The sequence below is a fragment of the Lepisosteus oculatus genome, chromosome 6 (genome assembly GCF_040954835.1).
Source record: "Lepisosteus oculatus isolate fLepOcu1 chromosome 6, fLepOcu1.hap2, whole genome shotgun sequence".
Taxonomy (NCBI): domain Eukaryota; kingdom Metazoa; phylum Chordata; class Actinopteri; order Semionotiformes; family Lepisosteidae; genus Lepisosteus; species Lepisosteus oculatus.
In genome coordinates, this window is record NC_090701.1 from 2,180,267 (window position 1) to 2,192,949 (window position 12,683).

Here is a 12,683-nt window from a genome sequence, read left to right on the forward strand (position 1 = left end):
TGGCTTTAAAAGAATAGAAAAACATAGAGAAAAACACCCAATACATTTCCATCCCTCTCCCACGCACCTTAATTACTGAAGATGTTGTGAATATTAAACAATCTTGCTAAACTATTTCTGTACACTGCAATGCAAATATGGTTTCTAGGAAACTGCAAATTAGGGCAGAGCTCAGGGGGACAGAGCATTTCTATTAGAAAGATTTTAAGGGAAGGTTTGCTTCAAAAACTTTGAAATATATATATTTTTTGCAAGCGGAAACTTTTTTTTCTTAGTGGGGGACTGCAATATATCATTGCCATCTGTTTATCTGTTAGATGTAACTTTGCCAAGCAAAAAAAAAAGAACAACAGGACACTGACCTCAAAGGATTTCAGATTTTCAGATTGCACCACCAAACGATAGAAATTTAAGCATCAGAAAGGGAAATTATTGGTCAGTGTGATGTGAGTGACAACGTGTAAGAGTGAACAGCAGGGGGTTGCTGTCCTGGTGCCATGAGGAACAGGGGATGAAGTACTGTAAGTGCAGTTAGGAATCCAGATAACACTGGGTGATAACTCCTGTTCTCCCAGGATGGGCACGGCTCTTTAAGGAAATCGGGGTGCGTCCGTAAGGAGGTACTTGCTCATTTTCGGAGGTCTTGGTTAGATCAGGCTTCAAGGTGGTAAGACAACTGCCCAAAGCCCGTATGTCATGCTCGTACATTGCTGAATAGGTTTTACCGATTAATGCAGTAGGAAGGGTATTATTGTACAGGTCCTTTCTACCTTTGCTGATCCTTGAGAGATTGTGTTTTTTTCACATACCTGCATTAATGTACAGTATTTGTCTGTTCTACCTCTGAGATGTGTCATCAGCTGGGAATGCTGTGTTTAGGATGCATTCCCTATTTTCCCCTGTATCTCCATTTAAAATGAAAATCGAATTTATTTCCAGAGAAGATGGTATACAGTGTTTAGAAACAGTAAGCACACCCACTTAAGACTTTGTGGTTTAAAAACCTAGACATATCTGACCTTCACCTAGTCCTCATTATATCCTCAGAAGATAAAACTAACCTCATGTGACAATTAACTTAAAAATTTGATGCTGTCATTATTTATTTTAACACCTTTCCTGCTTTCTCTGCCACACAGATGCCATCAAGAGATTGTTTTGTATATATCATGTCACCTGTCACGCACAATGAATTATCTTGAATAATACCAGATTATTTACGTATGTATTTGTTTATTTTTTCTATTGCATTTGCATTTTAGAAGTGGATGTTATCTTTCAGGAAAAGAGAAGTAAACCATGTTTTCTAGTATCAGTCTGCAGATTATTTTATGGTTAAAAAATTAAAAATTCTATAACTTGTCGAACGTCTCAGATTTAGCAGTACTTTGTAGTGAATGTACAGACTTTGAGGACATTTGTGAGGACTCTTCCTAAAATAGCATTTTTCTCTCTAATTATGTATTTAATTATCTAAAACTGTATTTATAGAGAATGTTAAAAAATGTTTCTGCATTTTAATGTCATTTGTTTTTGCTGGATTTTTAGAATTTTTAAATTAATTTTTAAAATACTTTCAAAGTAAGGCGTGTGGTGGCTCTGTGGCTAAGGATCTGCGCCTGTATCTGGAAGGTTGCCAGTTCGTATTCCCTGGGCCCCTGAGCAAGGCCCTTCACCCCAGCTGCTCCAGGGGTGCCGTATAAATGGCTGACCCTGCGCTCTGACCCCCAGCTTCTCTCCCTGTCTGTGTCTCATGGAGAGCGAGTTGGGGTATGCGAAAAGACAAATTCCCAATACAAGAAGTTGATATGGCCAATATAGTGATTTTATCTTATATAAAAACTGCAGAGTAAAACAAAATACGAACTTTAAAATTTCCAGTTAGTGTTCATTATTTTTCCATCTATGAAAACTGAGCTTCTTCATTAATTTTAGGCCTGATAGTCACCAATAACTGCAAACCACTTTCACTTAACGCATGAATGTAAAAACAATCCATTAAAAATGAACTGCTTACTTAACTTTTGTGTGTGTGTTAAGCATTGGTTAATACTTCTGATATTTTTAAATAATTGAACATCTTGTGCTGAAAATTACCTTTAATATACAACAGCTGTGCTCTTCTATAATGTAGTCTTAAAATTATTACATTTTGCAGATGCTGGAAAAACTCAGAAATATATCCATAGAGTTGTTGCATTTTTATTTGGGAGGTGAACTACAGTAACCTCCTGCTCTCCTACAATGCCCTTTGAAAACAGTGTACAGTACAGTAGTTGAAAAACGTACTGCCAATTGACATTATATACAGTATAGTGTCCAGCATTTTATATATAACTGTGCTAAGAAGCATATATGCTGCTCATGTTATACATACATTATATAAGACATTTACAGCACACAGACAATTCCTTGTAAAAAAGTATTCAGAGCCTGGCACCCTTTTCATATTTTGTTGCTTTAAAGCTTGCAGTCATAACACTTTGAAGTAGCAATTAAAAATAGTTACATAATGTAGACAGCATACTGCACACATTCAAAGCAAACAACAAACAAAAAAAAAGAATTGATATGTAATAGGAAAGAACAGTGGAAAAGTCACCATCACATCATTATTCAAACCCTTTGCCATGGCAAACCTAAATTAATTTAGGTGCATAAAATTATCTTAATGAGCCTCACAATTAGTTGAGTGCCCTCTGTCTGTGTGCAACAATAGTGGTTATCATAATTTCAGAATACTCCTGCCTCTGTAAAGTCCTTCAGTCAGGTGGTGAAGTTCAAGCACACAGATTCAACCATGAATAGTAAGGAGCTTTCAGAACAAGTCAAGGATAAAGTTACAGAAAGGCGGAGATCAGGAGAGGTCTATTAAAATCTGAAAACTGAGACTCTCTGAGCAAAGCGCAGTAGATCATTAAGAAGCGGAAACTGTATCATACCACCCAGGCACTTCCGAGATCAGACTGCCACTCCAAACAGAGCAGGCGGGCAGAAGAGAAACAAATGTTTTGCCTTGCACAAATGTTTTGCCTTCCCTTCCTGGGAGTGTGGGGCTTTGCTCTTCACTTGCTACCATTTTCCATTTAGGCTACAAGAGTTTACAATATAGAACAGATGAGTTCTCTTAATTTAATGAGTTCTCTTAATTTAAATGCTAAAATTAATACTTAATACTTAACTTAATACTTGGAGTCTATGCAAGTATAATTCAACTTTACAGGATGTATGCCTTGCAAAAAAGGTTGACAGGAATAACTTTGGGGTGATTTGTTTTGGCAATCAATACAACATACAGTCTTTATCTTCTGTTAAGACTGAAGCTTTATCTACTAACAGAACAGTCATTTGACTGTCTTGGGCAGACAGATTGAATCTGAGTTGGATTTTTTTTTGTTTAATACACAAGACGTGTATATGACTATAATGAGGATGAGATCCTCTAATTGTTATGTGATTGTAACACCACCTAAGTTGTTAAAGCAGGCCTTCAGTTACTTGTGGAATTATATTCTTGCTATAATAGTACTTTCTCTATGGGGGTGTTTCTGTTTGTCTGTAAAGCTCGCCTTGTTAAGTACTGTCTCAAAAAATCTAACATCTAAAGCTGTTTTATAGCTAGAGTCAACAAAAAAGTAGTGCCTAATAAAATCAGGAGATTGCTCAGTAGTAATAATATCTTGGAAAAGTTTAAATCAGAATCCATTCTAATCATAGCACAGAGTCTGCTGAGCAGCAAACATAGATTTTACTTCAATTAAGTGCAGATTCATGTGTTGCATCTGTACCATTTCTCTTAGATTTTCAGTATGTGTAATATTTCACAGTGCAGGTCATTCCATTTGAGCAGATCGAACAACATGTATGGGCCTATGTACAGACAGTAATTTGTGCCAGTGAGGGCGTGTGTATAGGGATGAATAGCATACAACTGTATAGCTCTGTGAAACATGGTGACTTTGCTGCTGTTTCAATCAATGCAACTCATGTCATGCAAGAAGAAAGTTTTGTTGTTGTTCTCGCAGCAACAGCTAGAGTTGTCACAAAAAGACTTGAGAACCTGTCAACTAATGTAAAATCTGAATTGAAAAATTAGAGTGCTTTATTTGATTCTTGTCTGCATTCTGAGTCAGGTAATAAAAAAAACAATACTAAACTGTATTTTTAGCATCTTAGAGATATTGCTAAATTTAGACCATTTATTTTCTGACTGATGCTTTTCTGACTGATGTATTTCACTGGGACATGAAATTCCAAATCTTGCCATGCTTACAGCTGGTGTACCTTGAAAGGAAAGAGGAAACTGCATTCTGCTCTGATGCCTGAGGTCTTTGCCTGCTTTCACTTGAAAAGACGTAGCTCTCTAGTATGAGTTTATTGCACAACAAAGGCAAGTTATTTTGAATTACTGATTGTTCTATTTCAATTATAGAATACTATGTTCTACAATTGTGTAATTAAACTTCAGTATGCTTTATTCAAAATCTTATTTTTAATCCCATCATTAATTCATTATATTATGTTTGATATATAATGTATAATATTTTATAATTATGAATCATTACATTTTCTAGAGTGTAATAGATAATTTAGGCACTTGTTTTCTGCATTCATAAATGTGGCTTTACTGTATGTAAAGCTCTTCAAGTTGTTTTGAGATGATACATGCTTTTCAAATAGTTTTAACATTTGTTTTTGAACATGAGATGTTAGATCTTAATTGTATGAAAAAGGAACTTCTGCAGAAGATGACAAGGGGACAAAACTACATGTCCTACAATATAACAAAAAAAAAACCAAAGTTCCAGTGACTAAAATAATTACCCATAACTACCTTTGTTAGAACAAAAATCCCATCAAAAATGTTATTAATGTTATTTTTCTGCTTTTTTTTTTTGCTAGTTTGTTAGCAGTAACCTTTTTTGTTTTAATATAGACACTCCTAAACATACTTTGCCGCTGCTTTGGAAACAGAAGCCAATTTTTTATTTCTCAATTTTCTTCCGTAAAACAGAAATTTCAGCCAAAAGTGTGCTGTTTTGCATTACATTCTCCTGGCTATTTTCTTAAATAATAATACAAAAAAAACCTTGAAGTAAATTCTCCTGGTTATTTACGGGATAGATTCAAGGAGTCAGAAACTCTTTTTACTCCCACTGTTTAAACGCAAGAGGAAACTGCGCAGCAGCTGTGGGCCGAAGGGAGATCAGCTGGAGTGACCGTGGTGATTCGGCAGTGTTTGTCCCTCCACAGTCCTCAGTTTCCCTCTCCCATGCTGGCAAGCCCAGCTCTCTCACAGCCCTCGGTGCGGAAACGTAGGCTGTATGAATTAGACCCGGAAAGGCGGCTGCCTCCTCTCCAACGTGCAGAGGGGAGCGCAGGCCCTTACCGGTCTGAGCAGGCAGGCCAGGGAAGTGCCTTGGATGACTAGGACAGGCAGGTCTGTCATGTTCAGGGCGTGGAAGAGACTCTCCACTGTAGCCATCGTCTGATCGAAGCGGCCAGCCAGCCCTCCCAGGGTCACTATGGCGTCCAGCTGCAGAGGCACGAGAACAGTGATGAGACACACAATTGGTCCTCCAAGGCTTTCCAGTACAATATTGGAGTAAAACTGCAGGTTATTGATTAAAACCAACTAGTGCAATCTTGCTTTATTCTGGTAAACATCTCTTATCTTTACTGGCAAGTTTCTGTGATTTGTTTTTTCAAAGAGATACCCAGATACAGTAGGATCAAGGGTTAAAGGTTAGACAACATACCCCTCTGTGAAAAGGGTATGGGTAAGGGTAAGGGTACAGGGTTTTTCTATGTTTCTTTCTGTATTCTCTGTGAAAACCCATTTCTTCCTGCTTTAATTGTTACACTGCCCTTTCTTGGGGCTACTCAGTCTTTCTTGATAAATGCCTGTCAAAAAGACCAGAAGTTAAAATACAACAGATATATTCAATGGATCCAATATAAACAAAACACAAAAAAGTAGCAGAGGTCAGCTAGATACTCTTACTGCTCTAACTCCACAAGCAAACCTTTTTGAAGAATAATACAACGTCTACACCCTTAATATCGACAGGTTTTTTTTTTAATTTGCAGGAAACGAACTGTCTGTAATTTGGCGATTAGCAGTGTAGTCTGGTTATCTGGAGGCCCTGGGCTCAGATCTCTAGCAGACCTCTGCCGCCGTGCCCTCAATCACACTACTGCACCCCAAAAGCTCCCACTGTATGAATGAGTCTGCACATCATCGTCGTAAAAGAGAATTTATTCTCAATTGAGCTACTTGGCTCATGAGCGGTAATGTCTTCTCGCTTTCTTTTTCGTTGTAGTGGCACTGCTCTTTTGCTTCCTGGCATGCCTGCCTGTGACGTGTTTAGGGCACATTCTGAATTCTTCAACGTGTGTTGTTCTCCAACCAGTTAACACAACTCCAGGAAGAAGACACCAAGATGTGAGCTATTACAACTCAATAACCTGAAAAAGGTTATAATTAGCTGTAGATAATGACTCAATTAAAATATTATTAAAACAGGCCTGTTAGCATTTTCAGGGCACGTACATCAGCCGCAGAGCAGAGGTATTATTCATAACGGGAGAGAGTGGAGCTAGTCGGACACGGATCAAATAGGTGCCAAATGTTTTTCTGTGTTTCTTTCTGTATTGTGATTGCAGGGCTAAAATCAGTTGTGGAATTTTAGCTGTCAGTGATTAACATGGTGCTGAACACTGACACGCTTCATCTAATGCAGGTAATTAAACTGATCCCAGAGTCATAATAACATTTCATAGAAAGAGCAGTGCTCTGGCAGGGGGTGGGTGTGGGAAGGAAGAGGAAGCTTCTATATACAAAACCTACAAGACTAACAGTTTTTGAATATTATATATGCAAATATATACATGCAATATATGCTAAAATAAAATATACACCATCTTAAATAAAAGAAACTCTACCGTAAACAGGAACCGTGTGAATGATATTTAACGTGGTACACGAAAATTAACACGCCAGTGTACATACAGGCTGCGGGATCGAGGAGAAGAGGACAAGACCGACACAAGCAGCGAAGTGCCATGAAGGTGTCTGAATGGCTCAAGATGAAAGTGGGAACGAGACGGCGGCACGTTAGGATCGAGGCGAGGGAGGAAATGTGCCTCGGAGAAGCCGAGCAATCCGAACAGTGAGCCGATGACGGGAGTTTGCGAGCCGAAAGCAACAGCGACCCGCTGAAGCTGGAGAGTGAAGTCGACGACTTTCAGCCCGGTTGTGAACCAGCCAGCAGAACTGAAATGATGGCGGCGAGCCAGGAGGAGCGAGACTTTCACCTGTGCTGGGGGACATCGAATGAAAGACAGGCAAAGGAAAGCAGACCACACGATGATGAAACAGTTGCAAAGTGTGACTGGCGTAAGTACTGGCAACACGATGGATCTGCAACACGATGGATCTGCAACATGATGGAAGATCTGAACACGATGGATCTGCAACATGATGGAAGATCTGCAACATGATGGATCTGCAACATGATGGAAGATCTATAACACGATGGATCTGCAACATGATGGAAGCTCTGCAACATGATGGATCTGCAACATGATGGAAGATCTGCAACACAATGGATGTGCCACAAATCACATGGAGGCTGGAAACCAGTTCCTAATGGTGGGTGGGGGGGGTGAGCTACCTGAGAAAGATCCGGGGAGTCAGACCTCAGAAAACGAGGATGGTCAACATAAGCCGAGGATCTTGAGTTAAAGTCAGGAGCTGAAGCAAGAAAGCTGGAATCTGATAAGACAGTAACTGCCAGCAGTGTCCATGATGATGACTCCAGGGTAACAGCAAAAAATAACACCTTTTCCTCATTTCAATTCCCCAGATTACTGGTATTATAATGAAGGCATCTTGTGTGTGGCCATATTAATGTGTGTCTAATGTGGAGTTCCTCACCGCCAAAGGTTCAAATTCAGAACAAGCTCATCCAACTGAATAACATTAATCGATTCAGCAACAGAGACCTTTTTTTTTGCAAGGACATTAGCAAACGCTGTATGGGACTGTATATTGGTATAAAAGACAAAATGAATGTCTGAAAATTGCTCATCCCAAATGGAGTGCTTTTCTAATGGGATATCGGTTACACAGCTTTGAGCGCAATGTGTCTCATCTTGACTTCTTTGTTGTGTAAAATCCCAAACAGAACACCCCTCGTCATCTCTCAGTGGAGGGTCACAGCTTTAACACAAAGTGCATAGAGCTGAAAATGGCAGCTTGGCAAAATCTTTACAATCAGGTTTAATTTACTCTTTCATTCCCCCTTTGAGTCCCCCTGTAACCTGCTGCGTGATACCTAGATGAGCACTGTAATTCTCATGCAAATCTCATGCAAACCACCTCACAAAACGAAGGATCTTTTTGGCAATCTCACCATCAGGGCTCATAGTCTCAGGGTGATAAATGATACTTCTTTAGAGTTTCAAAAAACAGAAACTTGACACATAAATTGCTCACACCATAATTTCATGCACGTAATGATGAAACAGGTGAAAGCAAAGCAAAACGAGTGTTCTAAGGTACAATTAAAATGTATATTTGTCTAGGACCTCCTAATGAGACAGAACTGAGGAGGCTTTTAGTGCCATTAGGGGTTCTTAATAGAAATAAACGAGGATCACACTAACATCACACAACAGGCTTTCAGTGACATAAAATGCAATTTTGTTCTGTCAGAACTCAACCACCATACTAAAGCAGCCCAGTGTCAAGCTTAATCATATGATTTATTCAGAATTTATGGCTGTGCCACAGTTAAATGAACAACTTACAGTCCTCTGTCCATCACCCACATTGCTCAAGTGGCATGTTCTGAAATACGCCTTATTGAATCAAAGATTTAATTTTCATAATCCAGTCAACTTTCGAGTTACTTTTTGTTTTCCCAATGAGAAGCACAACTATCCTCTTCAGGCACCGAAAGAGGATCTAGACAACAGGGAAAGGTAACTCCTGAAGAGGGTGAGACCTGATAATAATAATAATAATAATAATAATAATAATAATAATAATAATAATAATATAAAATACTTTATTTTATACAGCACCTTTAAAGGCTTCTCATAGCGCTTTACAGAATGACAACAACAACAATTAAAAATAAACAATAAAAAATTACACAAGATAAACACAATGAGAACATGCAGAGGAGACAGTAGATGGGCACACTGAACTGGTATGGCCTTTAGGGAAATGAATCCAAGCCTCTCTGGCACGGACTCCATTTCTGTTCATAACTTCTAGCAAACCTCCTCTCGTGTGGTGAGGAGCTAAATTGGTGCCAAGAATGTTGAACGCCTTCGCAATAGTAGAATGTTACTGAAATCAAACCTATTCTATAAATACAAGCTCATGAGGTTTTTTCTATTGCGTTTTAAAATAAAGACCATTATTAAAACTACCATTTAAAAATGGTTCTATCTTTTATATAAACATAACTATATTTTAGAATATTTTCATAATACCTGAAGCTCACTGAATTGGTCTATACAGGTATACAGTATACTGACTTACGCGTGTTTAAACAAACAGGTTTTAAGGGTGCAACTGAAATCTATTTCATTTACCCAGATGTGTATGTACTGATGAAGGCTTGTTTGTGATGAAATGCCGATGAGTTATAATAAAACTAATTGTAGTAGAGAGCGTGTAATTACAGGTCGACTCAACGCTTTTGCGTGAATGAAACTAAATAGCTAAGGATCAGCCAAACACACTGTATTAAGATGTAAGATAACATATTAAGAGATAAATGTCTCCATTCCTATGTAACAGAGCACTGTTTTGAGGCATTCTGAAGGCAAGCAACAGAGAAAGGACTTCTAAACAGAGAAACAGATTATTTTTTAAGCACTACCCAGTTATTGAGCTACTGAGCAGATACAATCTATTTACTGACCCTTATGACTTCGCACTAGAACATGAGGGGATTCGAGCTACTAAAAACCCAGCACTGTGGTCGGCGGCAGGAAATTGTTAAGAGACTGGGCCCTGACATCTTAAGTTTCTTTGTTCCACAATCATCTTTTCTGCAAATACTGAAAAAAAAAACAACAAAGCACTAAAATAACATTTGAACTCAGATTTTGCCAATACCCTTTTCATCTTTCAGAATGTTTTCTTTCTGTGCTCCACTTGCATGCTGCCCTGTTGGCTTGCTGGATTCACTGCAAAACCCCTGGAAGCACTTCTTCACCTGAACATGAAAGCTCTGCACCAGCGGCAGGTCAGGGCCCCAGAGCGGCCGGCTCTGTCAGGCAGTACAATGGGTTCCAGTCAATATGCCACCATTCACAATTCTTGCGTTTCCATTGCACGGCGCTGCCATGACAACTCATTCACTATCAAGTCAAGCTGACTCCTAAAAAACATTTGCGATGCTGCAGAGATATTGCACGGTTCAATCTATGTTAAATAAAGTGTAAATATTGCTCTCCCATTATGAATTTTAACTTCTTTCCTTCCCCTCATCTGGCCAGATACCCATATTTCTGTCCTTCGTATTGCTAGATATCTATATATTGTAATGCTGCCAGACATCTTTTGTATTGTGCACAAAATACTCTCACACAACACTGACGCATTTAATCCACAAATCTGTAAATGGGCTTATTTTAACTGGATTATTCAAATTGTAAACGCTTAGCAGTTTCAAAAACATCTTCTTCACCTTCAGAATATCACAGCTGTGATGCAATAGACTGAAATAAATATATTTTTAAAATGTGTGTTTTGGATAGCCTCCCCCTTTTCTAAAAGTTGAAAAGACACACCTCGCCAGCTGTGACATAACTAAGCAATTCAAGGCACCGTGTGATTCATACAGGTTCCCCAACCAGACCAGGAAAGCAAATAGCAATTAAAATGAGCTTTGAATGGTGAGTATCATTTGTTGTTTCAAGCCTACACATAGATAATACTGTAGGTGTAAAAGTACCAGGTGATAAGACATTGGAATCATGTGGCTTTGGTCTTGTTCGGCATTGTGGAATGAAGTCACATTTGAAACTTTGCCGTCAGTAAGTACAGCTCCTGTCTCCAGGGCCTGTCTGAAGACCTTAGGTGTGGTCCATGAAAATCATTATTTACTTGAGTACAACTGAACACCGGGCCTAGTCCTGTAGCACTTCTTTAGATTCTTCAGCACACAGCACTTTTCCTCCTTTCAGTCACGAAATGCTACAGTATGTGTGTCTTCCTTATGAAAACTTTTGAAAATAATGTATGTAGTCGCCATTCCCTTTTCCCTATGCCCCCAGCCTATTTCTATCAGAGTCATTCCTTCATAGCCTGTCCAAGAACATGAACTTCAAGCAAGACGTATTCCGTCTCCCTCAAAGGACAGCATGCTGTTACCAATGTAGCTCAAGCTTTCACTCGCCTTTATCCACTTTGTCTGCCTCGGTCGTCTGAAGAAAGAAAACAGGGCGAACTGTTCCTTGCTACGCACATTCCTGTTTGTTTTATGCAATGAAACCTCCAATCTGAGATAAGCATTCTAAGCCGGCACCTATTGCTAAGCCCTTCCATTTGAACGCCAAAACATACTGTAGGATCCCTCGTATCCAACTTCTCATTCTCATTTGTGATACTGTATGCACAGGTAGTGCCAATCCTCTTGTGACATCCCTGCTGGAATAATGTGTACCCTCTTACATTCATCCTATCTGTTTGTGTTAGCCATTACAACATCATATAAACACCAGCACAATAGCTTTTAGAGCTCACAATTTGGTTTGAATACATCAAATGCTTAATAGGAGCACATAGTGACTGGCTTGCTGGAAGATTATATTTTTCCTTTGTATTCTTTATTTGTTTTTTTGTCGTATTTTGTCCATCTTGTTGGAATCACTGCATCCTCTCAGTTCAAATGCCTCTGCACTTCTTTAAAGCAGACTGGAGATGTAAACTCCACCCCCTCCCCCCCAAAAACAAACTCTGCAACTTTCAGCTTCTGCTTGATTGTCAATAGGCTGTCAGACCAGCTGTCACGGTACTGAAGGCAAGTCAGGGAAGCCAACCGTAGTGTGAGAAAGGCAACAGTTTTGAAGTGTGCGCTAGTAAAATTGGAAATGACTTGCATTCTCCAGAAGTTATGGAATCATTTTTGTTCCTTTCAGAAAGTGGCAAGTTGATTGAAATCTTCCCGGAATGTAGTTTGGGTGCAGTAGGAAAACTATGGTGTTACATTTATAAAATAATCTCTTTAGAACAATGAACGGCAGATTGAGAAGGAAGTCAGAGACCAGGGGGATGGACTGAGGAAATGTACCTGTAAACGCTTGTTCTTTATTTCTTCCACCATGATGTGCAGGCATTTAGTAAAATCTGTTAGGTCTTGATCTTCGGTTTCTATGATCTTGCATTTCTAAAGAAACAAACACCATTGATAAAAAAGAGGCATTAGTAAGATTGAAAAAACATCAAAATATAAAAAAATGCAATGACATTTTCCAGAACTCCAATCATCCTGGTTAAAACAATATTCCTGGCATGATTTCTTACATCGCTTAAAATCATACCCAATTTTCATGAGAAAGCATCAAACTTGTCAACTTTTAAATACACACAGAAGTGGACATTCTTTGTTTTAATTACATATAAAAGAGGACAAAATCAAACCTGGATTTTCTGTTCT

General features: G+C 38.8%; 1 protein-coding gene across 10 annotated transcripts in view; it reads right to left on the minus strand.

The window, feature by feature from the left end:
* The window catches only part of tpk1 (thiamin pyrophosphokinase 1), a 118,558-nt gene that overhangs the window by 26,009 nt on the left and 79,866 nt on the right, over positions 1-12,683 (minus strand). For all 10 annotated transcript variants that reach the window (XM_015354887.2, XM_015354882.2, XM_015354885.2 and 7 more), the window contains 2 exons: positions 12,318-12,413; positions 5,390-5,536 (listed from right to left, as the gene is read on the minus strand). In XM_015354887.2, the coding sequence (XP_015210373.2) occupies positions 5,390-5,536; positions 12,318-12,413 (243 nt within the window). The remainder of the gene's footprint in view (positions 1-5,389; positions 5,537-12,317; positions 12,414-12,683) is intronic.